Here is a 16,317-nt window from a genome sequence, read left to right on the forward strand (position 1 = left end):
GCATAATAAAGTTAAATAATTGCCAGCTGTTCACTCAGGAGGCCTGCACAAATGTGCACACTAAGTGTCATGCCATTTGATAAAACACGCGGTGCATGACGTGCCATTGAAGTTGACGTCTCCATTTGTACACACCGTGATTGAAAGGACTATTTACATGTGCCCGATCTGCACAGTAATTGTCAGCATGACGCGGTCTCACCCCTGCGGCAAAGGTCCAACGATTCGTCATGTTCTGTGCAACTGCTTACGGTACAGCTCACTTAGAGAGTACCAGAGCCGTTTTGCATGGCACTCGATGAATTGGACAACCGAACTCTTTCGAAAAAAAAAATTGTGCGCCGTCGTCAGGGCTGAACGTAGCATGAGAAGGCTGTGCAAGTGCTTCGGCACTTTCTATGTTTAACCGGTCTATCAGAATAGCTGTGATTGGAACGCCTTGTGTGTGTGCGTCTTTGGGATTTTTTCGTTTGCATCTTATATCGATTTGCACTCTTTCTGACCAATATTTCCCTACGCATGTGCAGGGTAGCGAATTCGTCACTAGCACCAGGTCAACCACCCTGCTTTTTCTTTTCTTCTATTTCTCTCTCTCTCTTTGTCAAAGAAAAACACAAAATAGAAAAAAATAATGGTACATCTCAAATAATCTGATCAAATGAACCGTACCTAACTACTCTAAGTTTGCTTTGAGTTACAAGAAGAAACAATGAACCCTATATTACACCGGTTATTCTCAATCCGGATAAGTGTCTTTTGATTACGAATTCTTATTGGTTTGTATTGGAGGCTTCTCTACGGATATTTTTCCAGCATATCTAACATCATCCTCACATTCATTATTTTTTGATTGAAGAAAGCAATACAGAAATGTTGAAGTAATGTATACATCAATGAGTTAGATAGAAGCTGTAGATATGAGGTCGTTGATTGGTTGAACGCTCCCGCCGATATCGGCCGATACCACAGCAGTACATACGGCATAGCAACGCCCTTGCATCGGCCGGCAGCGTGAGAGAGCGTTGTCGGCGAATAATAGAGAAGGAGTCCGGCCGGCCGATGCGAACTATCTCGAAAGCCCGTGCACGGAGCCGAATTGCGTCGGATCACCAGACCAAGAATGTGCACCTGCGTCCGGTTCAGCGTTGAGATTCACCTCCTCCTGGCCACCACTATCTCGTAGATGCAGTGCACAGTATTTCACGGGGCTCAAATAAAAAGGGGTGTACGCCGTTATGCACTGTGCGCAACCATCTTTCTCACCAATTTCAAAAGCTTATATATTTATGTTCTTCTATATAGGGGCTAGTGTTCCCAATTTTATGAGTCAGACTATAATCCACGGTTTTGTTTGCACTGTTAGCAACCGCTTGCCGGTTGCACCTGATGCTCTTCGAGCTAACCCCCCAAACCCGCTTTAAACAATACAAGTTACTCGAATACTGAGTTCCTGTTCATATTCTATAGGCTAGAATTACGAACTCAACGTGCACGAAAGCACACCAACAAGAGTCGTATCCTAACAGCGCCAGCTGCACAGGCAACGCTGAGTCACAAAGCCGTCCCGTGGTATGAACTGAAGACATGAGCGCATTGTGAAACCACACGGATTTGCGTACTCAATAGCAAGCGTCCTCGCTTTTCAATGGAAGGCTTCTGCTGAAAAGAGGGGAGCGATCACCGACTCCGCTTTGCATTACGAAAGCTCACAGCGAGAATTTTCTTTTTCTACGAAGAGGCATCGGGGCACGTCTAGAGAATATATATGGCAGAATTCCTTCCTCCGTCACGCCTACGAATGAGCATTGACGCATAAGTAAGAACCTTGCGCACTCGTACGCGCCTTCACACTTGACGCTTCGCTCTCCCACTAAATACACATACAATATACCAGAATACAGAATAAATCAGTCTTATAGTAAATAATAACACAACCTTAATCGACCAGTGCCACAATACAACCACACGATGTATACCTGGTTAAATTGACTAATCTAACGCTTCACCCGATGCCATTGCTTTTGTTGCCCTGCGCAACGTCACTAGCACTATTAGGTAAAGCTAACTCACTTTCACTCTAGCATTGCTCGTTTCATAAACTGATTCATTCAATTATAAATAACAGTGTTGCCTATTTGCGTGGTAACATTTCCGCTAAGTGGCGGTAGGAGTATCCAAATTCGGCTACCCGGCCTCCTTCGTTGAAACAAGAGCTAGCCGACGAGGCTTGACGTCGGGAAAAAACGAGTATCGACGAATACGAGCGAATAGCGAGCTTCACAGACATATGTACTACATGAAGAGACACGTCGTAAATGCAATATGTAGTGTTTGTCAAAGGAAATGAAGTCGCTGTGAGCGTGACTGAAGCTGAGTGGGTGCGTCTGGTCGTCTTCTCGTTTCCACTGCATTGAGCAAACGCTTGAAAGAAAACGAAACTGCCGTCTTTACGGTCCAGAGCGTCGCAGAGCCATGATTTTCACTGTTGCGACACGGAGTAGCAAGAGGTCGAAGGCACTCGAGTACCTAGTGGCTTCTTTTATTATTATTTTTTTGTAATTGCTCCGCGTATATCGGGTTCAATGCATCAATGCCAGTTGAACAAAAGAGTTCAGATGTGGTAAGGTTTCTTTTTCGACTCATCGGCCAGGAAAACTTTGTTTAAATTTGAGGAATCGACAACCCCCACTTCAACCAGGATTCGCAAAGCTCGATTTACAAGCAATCAAGTATAGCTTACCTATAATGTCCCGATGCTTGACCTTGTTGATCTCCTGTGAAAGGGTCATCCAGAGCATAATTCATCGGTGGTTTTGTAGCTTTGATGTGCATATCACATAGCAACGAGCCCACCTATGAAATAGAGACCTAGAGATTTCATGCTGAGCATCCTCTGTGCTTATGCTACTGCAGCATAACTTAGGCACCACGGTGTATAAGGAAAGCTTCTCGTAATCAATTTTCCTCATAATGCCGTGTCAGTGTTCTTTTCGGTTGGCAGGGCTCATTACATGATGAGATCTTCAAAGTACGACTACAATCATGAGATCTTCCTGGTTAAAAAATAAAGTTATTCCTCCACAAACACTGCTAGTTGTGATTTTCGTTTTTGCTCCTTTACTACCACTTCAGTGCGCAACGAATATCACGCGAAGAGCGATGATAACGACAAAAAGATGCGTTTAATTAGTTTGTTTAGTACCGTCAGTCACGGTAATTAAGACAGCAATTAAACACACATTCGATAACAGCTTCCACATTAGCTCACGGAAGATACGCAAGTCATAAATATTACTATCCCGAACTACAAAAGCGTAATTTTCTATACAATTTTTTTGATAGAAGACTGCAGCAGTCATTCGCTGGATTCAACATATTTACCATACTATCTTGATAATAATGAAACAGTTGAGCACTTAAAATTATAGTATGGCTATTCATATCCTCCACGTTTTGTTATGGCGCATATAGGTTTAATAATGGCTCAGTCGGTTTGAGTACGTGGAAACCCTTTTCGCATTGTTTCGTTCGGTCAGTAAGCTAGTGAAAGAGAGCGAGAGAAGCAAGCAACGGAAGGCACGTTCACCAGACACACGTCCATTCACAGAGAAAGAGATCAATGTTGAAGGCCATATTATTAGTCAATGAACGTTTATATGACAACGCCCAAAGAACAGTCCGGAGATTTGACATACTTTAATGAAGGCTAGCCGGCCACATACAACAATATTGTGCAGTGACGTGAGAGGCCTCCAGAACCTGTAGCGATAGCTATTTGAACTTTAGCTCATTATCTAGTGATCACTTGACTCCTGGGGTTTCAACAGACGAACTGAACTAACTCAGTTTAAGCAGAAGTTTCTTGTGCTGTAGTTGTTTAGAATAAATAAAGCAACTCAATCTGCAGCGTATGGACTGTCGTGAATCTTTTTTATGTTCCTTTTTTATGTCTTTATCATTTTCTCCCTTAATCCCCTTCATCCAGTGAAGAATAGCAAACAGGACGCGCGTCTGGTTGCCTTCTTCGTCTGCTTCATCTCCTCCTCCTCTCATGGCTCCTATACATTGCAGGGGATTGGCCGAGTGTTACGGGAATTTGTTAAAGTGTTTCCTCGTAATACTTTTCATATAAGCTAGCGATAAATAATATAACATATTTAATTGCTGAATATTACTATTTAAATGTTTAAAAGGATGAATAATTTAACCCAGTATTCTTTTAGTCTGACTGATAAATTCATCTATGGCGTAATAAACATCCCTACATGTGACTGTAGCCCAGTGTAGGGGCGCCAAATGATAGAACAACTGATTCGAATATTTCCAGACCCAAGTTTCGAATCCTGCCTTTCCTTAATTCTCCTTCCTCCTTCTCTTACTTCTCACAATACGCAGTTTACACATCTCGAAAAAGATTAATCTCACTGTTGCCGCCACGTTCAGTGTGCCTTTGAAACAGCGTAAACACATCCAGACGATTGTAGTTAAATCTTTGAACGGCCCCGAAACATTGACTTTACCCTAGAAAAGCACGCAAGTCACGTTCCGAGTAACTCACTACGCTTTCATGCAAATTTTCGGGCCCTGTACACCGATCAAGGAGCGGCCTGACGTGCATGTCAATGCGCTGATATAACCCTCTTGGAGAAGGAGAGAGGTTTGAAGGGCATCGAGCGAAGGACGATCCAATCACTGTGGAAAAAAAAAGTACACGTACGCTTGCTAAGCAGAACAAAATGGAGTAATGCAGCTTATCTGCAAATATATTTACGGTAATAAAGTTGTGATTAGGGAAAGTAATTTCGGGGAGTCGGGCTTTATGAGCGAAAAAAAACAAGCACTTAAGAAAACTTGTTAAGGCGATATTCTTAGATGCCTAATCGAAGCCGCAAATCGACTGTCGGTGTCGGCGTGCCACGGCGCCATCTGTGGTGTTGACACGCGGGAAAAATCAAAGCAAGGACATTACCATGCTTGGGCACAGCGCGATAACAATAAAGACGGAAGAGTGTTTCCACGCTGTACCCAAACATCATCATCATCAAATCAACCTGACTACGTCCACTGCAGGACAAAAGGATCTCCCATGTTCCGCCAGTCAACTCGGTCCTGTGCTTGCTGCTGCCAATTTATACCCAAACATGCTGTCTTACAAACTTGTCCGACCTTTAATACTACAGCGATGATGGCGTCGCCGATCGGGTCTTGGAACACCACCATGGTGTCGCTACATAACGTATCGTCACATCACGTCATAACATGATGGCGTCAATACAGCAACCGAGAATAAAAAAAGAAAATTGCGTTATAGCTCGAGTCCTGTCAGGCGAAGACTTAAGGGACGCTCCGAGTTTTTTTTTTAAGTTTTCATTGTTGTCAGCAATTCGCTACAGATCATGTGTAATGGGAACTGCAGCGACATTTTTAAAAGCGTCTTGTGAAGAGAGGAGCTTGAAAAACGTTAGGAGCAATTGCCCAAGGTCACTGGAAAAAACTACGTGTTCATTTTCAGTGAGCTTGCACAATTTGGGGTCACTCATCGCCCAAACAATAAACTGATGAAAGATCTGGCTTCGATGTATTACAATAACAGCAGTGACACTGGTACACATCATTTTGATGTGCGCTAGGATGACCACCTAACGCAGATCTTTAAATTCATGTTTCACGTTGAAGTAATCATCTTTCAATTCGTATTGACAACGGTGTGAACAAGCACTCGCTACTAACTAGTACTGGTCTGTTAACGACATTCAAGCATAATTTTTAAAGCTCTGCTGTTATTTCCTTAAGAGAAGCAGTTCGCCATGCTATCCGAGTGTGAAGAACCTTGTTTGATTGTATTTAAGAGTGTTTTGACCATATTGTTTATACAAATTTGATTGCTCTGTCTGTTTGATAATATGTGGGGTCCCAAAACAACCATATGATTATGAGAGACGTCATAGCGGAGGGCTCCGGAAATTTCGACTACCTGGGGTTCTTTAACGTACACCCAAATCTGAGCACACGGGCCTACAACATTTCCGCCTCCATCGAAACTGCAGCCGCCGAAGCCGGGATTGGATCCCGCGACTTTCTCTGTATGTTTCTAACAAAAAAAATTTCTACCACGTCGTTCAATACAAAGATAAAGAATGTGCTTTTGGAGTGTGATATCTGATAGGCTACCGTGAAACAGGCGAGTAATGACACAGAAGCGCTTGTGATGTCATAAAAAAGAAAGATGGACTCCTTTTATTGTACTCACCAACGTACGTTTGGCACTTTATAAACAAACAAAATTACGCGTTAGGCGCATGATAATATGTACATGTTTTTGCTACCATCACCGCCATCATCAACGTCATCACACACATTTCTCCTGGTATTGTTACTACCACCACTGTCGTCGAATCGCCATTGAGCTTCTGTGCGAGTAAATAGGCGTGTGTTATTTACAAGAAATATTGACGCCGTCCACACAAATGGAGTTACAGGCGCTTCGCGAATGCTAGCAAACGAAATTAAATCTTGCAGCCTTGAAATTACACATCTGATTCAACACCTTAAAGCTGCCATTCCTGTGACTCGAAACAAGCTGGCGCAGCAAGTGCACCCTAACATTCGTTTCGTGATATCTCACTTTTGTTTTCATCTACAACTCATTTGTGTATGATTCGTATGTATAATGTGTCGCCAAATATTACCGCCAGGAATAACACTATTAGCTGCATCCTGAATAGTATAGGTGTCGGTGTTACCGGTAATTTTGGATAAAATTTTTTGCAGTTACACCCTTGGCGTCTTATTGTCCATGCGTTTGCGTAGACCATAGGACGGCTGATAAATGCCTAAGCTGTCTTGCTTTATTTTGGTTCTGCCGTGGCACTACAACAAGCGTTGAATATAACAAGACAGGTTCACATGACTTGTGTAAATATTTGAGTGCAACATTTGATTAGTTCTGGGGGGGGGGGGGTACAATTACTTAAGAGCCAGCAGATATGAGCGTGGTAAGTTTTAGGAATTATACTCAAGATTGTATATTCATTCGCTCACTGCGATTCCCAGTAAGTTAACCGCGAAATGAATCTCAACGCATTTGAATTGCTGAACTGGGTGTTTCTACTGCATCGTTCGAACGCCGTCAGGGTTTGCGAACCATAAACCACCTGTAATCGCACAGAGACAGGACCAACAAAAAGACGAAAAAGTGTGAACCAAACTGCAGAGAAGATTCCGAAATATCCACGTGTTGCGTCATGATGTTATGACTGGTAGCCAGTTGTTGGGACGGCAGCGTGTGAACTAAAATTCCTTACCAGCAATACCTATATCGCATGCACTCTTAAAACGGCTTACGAGTGACTAGGCAAGAGAGCGACTCAGAGATCTTCATAATACAGGAATGAGGTTACAGCAATGTATTGCTAGAAGCAATATATCGCCAATAATTTTAGCCTCATAAAGAAGAATGAACGCCCTTTTAAGCATCATTTTGGCCCATCGTGTATTTCTTAAGGTTTAAATGGAGCATACTGAACATACCTTACAAATTATCGACATTTAACATGCCATTATTAGTTAGCGTTTCTTACTTATCAGCACGTAAGAGACGACCATGTATGCGCTGACGTATGACTTCTTTCGGCGTAATCAACGTAAACAAATATTCACTTATAGATGCGTGCTTCATTAGGAGCCTGTTTTTGGCTGAAGCCTCCCACATTTCGAAGTGAGCAACTTTTGATGCTGTGCTTTACTACATTACGAGCTTTTTTCGGTTGGTTGAATATTATCTGGAAATATAAAAAACCGTAGATGAAAGAACAATAATTCAAATCGATTCAAGTGCGATAGTATGTTTTCATGGCAGCGATTTTCCAATAATCATACTATCTGTGGAAAGGTACAGCCAGTGCTCTAAAAAGTACCAGCAGCACTTGATCAACAGAGAGCAACAAACTACAACAATAAAATATAATTATATAAAGCTCAACATACAAAGCAACTTACGAGTGACTTCGTTAAAACTACTGAGTTTAGCCAGCTCAAAGAGCAGTGAATTTCAGTTCAAGGGTACAAAATCTATGATACATGACCGAATAACAATTCAGTACTATTACATGTTTAGGTTCGGTGTTTTGATAAAAACTAATGTTGCTTTGATAATTTATCTCCCCCTTGGCAACGAAACTTTTTTATTTTCAATGTGCAAAAATTTGATGACATCTACCACACTTGATGCCGAAGTTTCGTTATTCATTATGAACTGTACACGCTGAATCGCCATGCGCAGTTATTATGCTAATTCTGGATAAAGTGCGCTGTGAGATGAAAACACTGTTTTTGCTCGATATACTACTTGCCTACGGTATTTCCAAGACGCGAACTCGCAAAAGGATTTTTTTTTGACGCAGAGAATGAAATAGTTGTGGACAGAACGCTACAAAGTTCTTCTACGGTGTCTGATGAAAACGACAAGATATTATATCTCCGTCGCTCATGAGTGACTGTAGCTTCCCTCAAAAAATGACTATGCGGATAATGAAAAAAGAGCATGAGATTCGAAGTGATGATTTTAACATGTGCATAAATGAGCAATATTGGTGAGTCAGAATGGAATGCTTAGAAGCGAACCACATAAGCGCTAAAAATGATAAAATAATAATAATAATAAAGAAACGATCCATTCAAGTCTGCCATGATCTCCACATCATTACCCACAAGCATTTTCAGCATAAAATCTCTTTTTGAGCTGCTTTGAATGATGTCCACAAGAATATAATGAGTTAGTGGTCTCTTTATTACAGCTCCAAGTTAAGAGCTCTCAGATGGAATTTATAAATGCTTGTTTCGGTTTCAACGCTGATTTATGGTTACTCTAAATGAATACCGTTTATAGTTATGGTGCACAAAACTAAGGCTCAGAATGTTTCTTACATTGCTTTCGGCTAGCCGCTGAATAACTACGTTTGTTAGTGGTCATTTATTACGTGATTGATAACCATAACAAATGAGCCTGACTTTCATCTCTGAAAAAGGCAGAAGAAAAGTGAACCAACGCTACGGTCATGTAATGCTCAAGCTAATGTCAAAAAGATTTCGCATGATAGCACCGATCATAAAGAACGTGTACAATTTTGAAGTTTTGTGACGCGCACTGGGTTGAAGTAGTAGCCCGCCCTTCCGATACAGTCTTCCACAAAGAGAACGCAAGCAACCGCGAAAGTGAAAAGTCTGACAAGAGAAATGACCGGCGTACGCATAGCGTAACGCGTGTGGCAATGTCCTCCCTACGTTTCGCTGCTCGGGAAATCGCCTCGCGTCACGAAAGATTTGTGGCGTTCGATTCCAGTTGAGCCGTTGGCGTGCCGTGTTGCCCTCCGCGTCACTGGTGCAGTCAGCAGGGGCCCGGTGCCGCACGCTTACAGTCCGGCACGGCGCGCGGCAACGTTGTCGATGCACGTTCAAGGGAATGCCGCAACACGTCACGACATGGTCAACACGAAGACGACGGCGGTGAGAGAAAGCAGTGACGTAAACAGCAGTGAGTTCCCTAGGGGCGTCGCACTGCCATGCAGCTGCAAATCTGCAGAAGTTAGAACAGAGAAAATATATGATGAAGAGCCGAAGGACTTAAGGCAAGGTGCGAGAGTATATAGCAAGAATTACCTACAGACGATGCCACAAAGGGGTAAAGCGCGTTTTGTTCGTACAATAGCCCGTTCTAATAAGACCTAACTTCAACAGCAACATTAAAAATATCGACATAAGAGCGGAGACATAAATGGGTATTAGCGCCCACAAGTTGTTCATCAGCACTTGATGTTAAATAAACTATCACGACATATTCATATTGCTATATAAAAGGGCATGCCTGCTTTCTCCTGCGCGCTAAGGGTACATCGATGAAAGGCGCAGCGAGAACGTGGAAAAATTGTGCATTCGTACAAATCGAGTAAGTTGGTATAGAGGCATGTTTTACTACGAGTGCGCGAACACGCAAAGCGAAGCGAGGCCGACTCACCAAGAATGCTGACTTACAACAGGTCTATTGCTGTTAAACACATACACATAGCAAATGCACACGCATTTGTGAAACAACATAATTTGCCGACGCACTTAGTTTAAATAATTGGACGACTTTCCGTCATATATTTGGTCAATAATGATAAACAGTCCACCACGAGTGAGTGTTCGGTGTGCCTCTCGCTTTGCTAGTACTTGGTTTTTATTTTCCCGCTGCGAGTTCACAAAAGAGTGCACGGCACCAAGCGAATGCAACTTACCTCCAATTTTCACAACAGCGGGTGTGTAAGACGGCCTTTGGTCTCTTGAAGCCTCAGATAGATCCTGGGGTTTTGTCGTCACTACAGCTGCATGAAAGATGAGAAGCGCATATAACGTTTCCTTGTGCTTGTCATCCTAGCAGAATTCTTCTAAATTATTTCTCGAATGCGTACAGGTGAAGGTGCTGCAAATTATTGCTTAGCATTTGTCTTCTAGTATTCACAGTTAACTAGTCACAAACGGTTAAAAAGTTTAAGCAAAAAGCGGACGCCTCTTCAGTACAACATAAAAGAGTGCATAAAGGAAAAATTTTCTATATGCACTTGTGCAATATTTCATATATTGCAATATTCGATAAAGAAAGGCTTCAAGTCCTCTGTATCGTAAAAACAAAAAAAAGATTAGAAAAAATACATCGGCAAAGCCGCATTCCTACGCACTTCCTCAAAGAGCGTTTAAAAAGCTTCAATTGAAGATACTGCTTAGTTTTTAGTGCGTAAACTCTTTCAAACAAAAACGTCATTCTACGCCTATTTCCAGATTGTAAAAAACATCGTTCGTGATTTAAAAGATTTGCTGTGTAACACGAATCACCGGGTGAGTAAAGTAAACAAAACATGCAGAATTTCGTTCGAATTTTTGATCATCTTGCCAATTTACCCCAGTTTTATTTAGTGATATTCTGCCGAGTAATTACAACAAGCGGCATGGGATACGAATATATCGCAGCGATATCGTAAATTGGTGGGATGACAATATGTTCGTCGCTGTACGATCATTCTAGGAAATAATATAGAGCTATCAATAATCAAAAGTGTTGATAATACACATAAAATGACATTCCCTATAAGGACTTCTAACAACCTGCATTTTAAAATAAAGAAGACATGCGTGGATACAATTTTTTTATCACACAGTTCACATATAACACCTCGTCATGATACCTATTAACACTACAGTCAGGAATGACCAAGATTTTGGCAAAAGCAACAACAAAAAAAAAACGTGTCAGAAGATTTCTTCTGAATAATGCTCAAAGGGCAGTATAAGTTAGCTCGTTGCGTGAATTTTCATTACGTTCAACGATTACCAACAGACAAGGAGGAGGAGGGAAGCAACAAAAAGGGAGAAGGCAGGGAGGTTAACCAGAAAGACATCCGGTTGGCTACCCTACACTGGGGGATAAAGGAAGGGGACAAGAAAGACGAGAAAGAGGGAAGAGAGGGAAAAAAGGGGGGGAGAGACTGGCAGTAATTTCACCAACAGACAATGCAGCCAAGTAAAGTATGCGGGAAGTTATATTGCATATTAGTGCTTCTCCTTCACCAGAAATATGTCGGCACTCACGAGGCTATTATTCATCCAGTTACCGAAGTGTACTTACGAGACCATGTAGAGAGAGAGAGAGAAAATTTAATGCGGAAAGGCAGGGAGGTTAACCAGAAAACATATCCGGTTTGCTACCCTGCACTGGGGAAGGGGTAAGGGGAGACAGAAAAGTAAGAAAAAGAAATGGGAAAGGGAGGAAGAGAAGCACAAACACACACACACACACGCGCACACAGTAGTGTCACAATCGTTCAACGAGGCGGGTCGCTCGCAGAAACTTCATCAGCGCCTTCGTTGCTTTCTGGCGTGAAGCTCGATCTTTCCGACATTGCAAGATTGACTGCTCAGAAAGTGGCTGGTCGTCGAGGCGAGCAAACACTGCTGAGAGGGACTGTCGCTGAGAGCTGTACTGGGGGCACTGACATAAAATATGTTCAATTGTTTCGTCATTGTCGCAATGGTCGCATGCAGCGCTGTCTCTCATTCCGATGCGGCAGGCAAAGGCGTTCGTGAAAGACACCCCAAGCCACATGCGGCAGAGAAGGGTCGTCTCGGATCGGGGTAGGCCAGATGGAATAGTAAGTCGTAGGCATGGGTCCAGGCGGTGAAGACGGGTGTGGAGAAAACCGGGCGTATTCCGCATAGACCTTGCGACATCCTGCGCAAGCGTATTAATCTTTGCTGCGGCGTCGCTTCTTGATAGTGGAATAGGTTCCATCACTCCATTTTCGTGAGCATTCTTAGCTGCATCGTCGGCATGCTCGTTACCGATGATGCCGCAATGGCCTGGTAACCACTGAAAAGATATGTCATGTCCTTCGTCTATTAGGTGATGGTACAGTTGTCGTATTTCGAGCGCCAATTGGTCTTGAGGCCCACGACGTAGAGCATTGTGTAGACATTGGAGAGCTGGTTTCGAATCAGTAAAAATGCTCCATTTTTGTGGTGTCTCTCGATCAATCCTGCGGAGTGCGCTGCGGAGTGCCGCGAGCTCCACGGCTGTCGATGTCGTCTTGTGTGACGTTCTGAACTGGATGGTTTCGGCTCTTGCTGGGAAGATCACAGCTCCTGCAGATCCTCCAACAGTTGTCGAGCCATCCGTGTAAAGTTTGACATGATCTTTGTATTCTTCGTGTAGCATGAGTAGAATCATCTGCTTTAAAGCTGGCGCCGAGAGCTCCGCCTTCTTGCGAATCCCCGGCACTGTCAAGCGCAGTTTTGGTCGGTCCAAGCACCAAGGAGGTGTTAGTATCCGTTCCGGAGGCGTGTAGACTGTTGGAAGGCACTCACGGAAAGTCAATACTCTCTTACAGAAGGAGGCACTCGGTCGATCTTCTGGAAGCGAAGCTAGGTGGTGGGCAGGGGCGCGAGCAAGGTGTCTAATATGAGCTCTAAGCACCTTCAAAGTAATGTGCACTGTGGCCGGATGATCTTTGGCGATAGCGATGGTTTCCGCTGTTGATGTACAGCGTGGTAATCCAAGGCAAACTCTGAGTGCCTGGCCCTGGGCGTTTTCTATTGTGCGTATACTGCTTTTGCAAGCGTTCGTCAGAACCGGCAAGCTATACCGCAGGTACCCCAGAAACAGCGTTTTGTACAAATGCAACATCGCGTGCACTGATGTGCCCCACGTTTTGCCTCCGAGGAACTTGAAAAGTTGTGCGATGGCCGTTAGGCGCTTCTTTAGAGTGGCCACATGGGGACTCCAGCAGAGATTTCGATCGATCGTGACCCCCAAAAACCTGTGGGTCCTGGCGTAGCAGACACTGTGTCCATCGATGGCGATGGGATATGACGTCATTGCCTTCCGCGTGAACGCGACCAGCGCCGATTTCTCAGGAGAAATCTCGAGACCTTGTTCTCTAAGGTACGCCGATATTGAATTCGCTGCTTTCTGGAGTCTCGCACGTACCTGAGGACGTGTTACACCTGACGTCCAGGCACAAATATCATCTGCATAGAGAGATATCTGCACGGAATCTGGTATGCGTTCCACGAGACCGATCAGAACCAGGTTGAACAGTGTGGGGCTCAATACACCACCTTGAGGAACACCACGGTGTGTATAATGTTCAGAAGTCGGCCCATCATCAGTTTGCATAAACAATGATCTCATATGTAGGTAGCATTGGATCCAGCGGTACACTCGCCCACCCAAACCAACTGACTCGAGGGCGTCAAGTATGGCTTCGTGAGAAACATTGTCATATGCTCCTTTGACATCTAAAAATAGTGCGACAGATAACCGTCTGCTCATTTTCTGGTGTTGTACGTAGGTCACCAGGTCAATGACATTGTCAATGGAGCTCCGAAGACGACGAAAACCGGCCATGGCGTCTGGATATATTCTATGGCGTTCTAGGAACCACTCGAGTCTGGCAAGGATCATTCGCTCCATCAGCTTCCCTACGCAACTAGCCAGCGCTATTGGGCGGTATGATGTCAGCTCTAGAGGCGATTTTCCAGGTTTGAGAAGTGCAACCAACCGGCTTGTTTTCCACTCTCTGGGGACCGTTCCATCTCTCCAAGACTCATTGAATACTTCCAGCAAAGCACTTCGTGCTCGATCACCGAGATTGCATAATAGGCGGTATGATATGCCATCCGGCCCAGGCGATGACGATCGATTGCATGAAGCAAGAGCCACATTCAGTTCTTCCATTGAAAAAGGCAGGTCCAGGTGCGGGTCAAGTGAATGTGGCGTGTAATCAGCAGTAAGGGCTTCTGTGCAATTTGACGGGCCCGCAATCTTCCTACAAAAATCTTCCGCTATCTCGATATCCCTTCTATTTTGGAAAAGGGCCAAGGCTTTAAACGGAAAACGTTGTTGGGGAAATATGCGTAGGCCTCGCACGGTTCGCCATATTTGAGAAAGCGGTTTGCGAGGGTCTAGACTCGCGCAAAACTTCGCCCACCGTTGAAACTCCAGTTTGTCTATACGACGCTGGATCTTCTTTTGCATGCGCCTGGCCATCCGTAGATCTTGAATGGATTTTGTGCGTCGATATCTACGCTCCGCACGCCGACGAGTCGCACGGAGTCGCTCTAACTCCACGTCCGTTTCTGAGGGCCTTGAAGAATATGCCAGCGTGCGCATCGCACTCTGCGCTGCTTGTTTGATCGCTTGCTCAATGCCAGAGGTTAAGCCTTTTTCACAAGCGTGTTCAATGTTGGTTGTGAATGCTGAAAAATCGATCCTCCGTACGGTTTTCGGCGGGTGGTCGCTAGCAAAGCCTTCGATGGTGAGATAACTGGGGATGTGATCGCTACCATGTGTCTCGATGTCTAAAAACCACTTAACGCTTGTGGCGAAGCGACGTGACACAAACGTCAAGTCCAAACAGCTGCTGTACGTTGATCCTCGCAGAAATGTAGGGCTCCCATCATTAAGTAGAGACAGTTCATGAGTCGATACAAATGAAGCCAGCCTCCGGCCCGTGGCATTGACTTTTGAGCTTCCCCAGATTGGGTGGTGGGCGTTGAAGTCCCCTATAATTATCCACGGATCCGGGACGCTCGAAAGAATGTCATCCAGTCTTTGGCAATCAAAACGGGCTGAGGGAGATAAGTAGACACCTATTAATGTGAAGGTGAGGGTTTTCTGCTTCACAGTCAGGCAAACATATTGGTTCTCATCATGAGGCGACACAGGTTGAATGATGTAGGTAAGCTCCCGACGAATATACACAATGACCTTGCTGCTTTCGTTTCGGGTTTTGGACGGGATTGATTCGTAGCCGGATAGCCTGATCGGGTTTGATAATTTCGGTTCACATATTACAATGATTGGGAAACGGTTAGAAAACACGTACTGACGAAAATCGGAAATCCGTGATCTAAGTCCTCTTGCGTTCCACTGGATGACTGATGCTTCTCTGACGTCTTTGCGGAACGATTGTTGATCTCCTGCCATGACTCTACGCGAGGGAGGCGAGGACTGGGCTCAGCGCGTCCAACACCTGTAACCCGCTTCGAGCGGTTGGAGTTCCCAGGCTTCTTAGTATGTCTGCCATGACAGCGACGAGGGATCGTAACATCGGGATGATCTGTCGATCGACCCTTGACACATCCTCAACGGAAGTAGACTCGGTGGAAGGTGTAGGGCGGCGAGGCCTCGCAGGAGGCTCCTTTGCAGGCTGCGTACGCGGAAGCGTAGGCCACTCATCCGCAGCTGTGAGCTTCTCCACTTCATTTCGCTTCGTGCTTACTACTTCACTCGTGCTCGGAGGAAATGGGTTATGCGCAACACTCTGTCCTACACGCCTCCGTCGGCGACTACGTCGCCGCCGTACCCTTTCAGCAGCCTCTCTGTGGGTTGAATTGTCCCTAACCATTTGTTTGATAATGGCGATTTCCTTCTTAATCCGAGGGCATTCCTTGGATGCAGCATCATGCGGACCATCACAGTTTCTGCACTTCAGACTTGTTGCCCGACATGCGTCTGCAGTGTGCGGCTCAGCGCATCGGGGGCATACTGTGGTGTTTGTACATACACTCTTGATGTGCCCAATTTTCATGCAGTTATGGCACTGGAGTGGTTTAGGGACAAATGGTCGAACAGGATGTCGGAAGTGTCCCACTTTGACATGCGACGGAATGGAATCTCCTTTGAACATTATCTTTACACAACGGGTGTTTCCGAGGCGAAGTACATTCGCGATGAGAACTCTTTCGTTCGCTGGTTTTATGAGAGTTGGGAGGTCCGATTTTGCT

At 44.6% G+C, this 16,317-nt stretch overlaps 1 protein-coding gene across 4 annotated transcripts in view; it reads right to left on the reverse strand.

The window, feature by feature from the left end:
- Nucleotides 1–6,203: 6,203 nt before the first annotated feature.
- The window catches only part of LOC142814667 (lachesin-like), a 251,967-nt gene continuing 241,853 nt past the window's right edge, over nucleotides 6,204–16,317 (reverse strand). For all 4 annotated transcript variants that reach the window (XM_075893833.1, XM_075893831.1, XM_075893840.1 and 1 more), the window contains 2 exons: nucleotides 10,275–10,361; nucleotides 6,204–9,574 (listed from right to left, as the gene is read on the reverse strand). In XM_075893833.1, coding sequence (XP_075749948.1) covers nucleotides 9,474–9,574; nucleotides 10,275–10,361 — 188 coding nt within the window. In that variant the 3' untranslated portion in view covers nucleotides 6,204–9,473. The remainder of the gene's footprint in view (nucleotides 9,575–10,274; nucleotides 10,362–16,317) is intronic.

Source organism: Rhipicephalus microplus, chromosome 1 (genome assembly GCF_043290135.1).
Source record: "Rhipicephalus microplus isolate Deutch F79 chromosome 1, USDA_Rmic, whole genome shotgun sequence".
NCBI classification, from domain to species: Eukaryota; Metazoa; Arthropoda; class Arachnida; order Ixodida; family Ixodidae; genus Rhipicephalus; species Rhipicephalus microplus.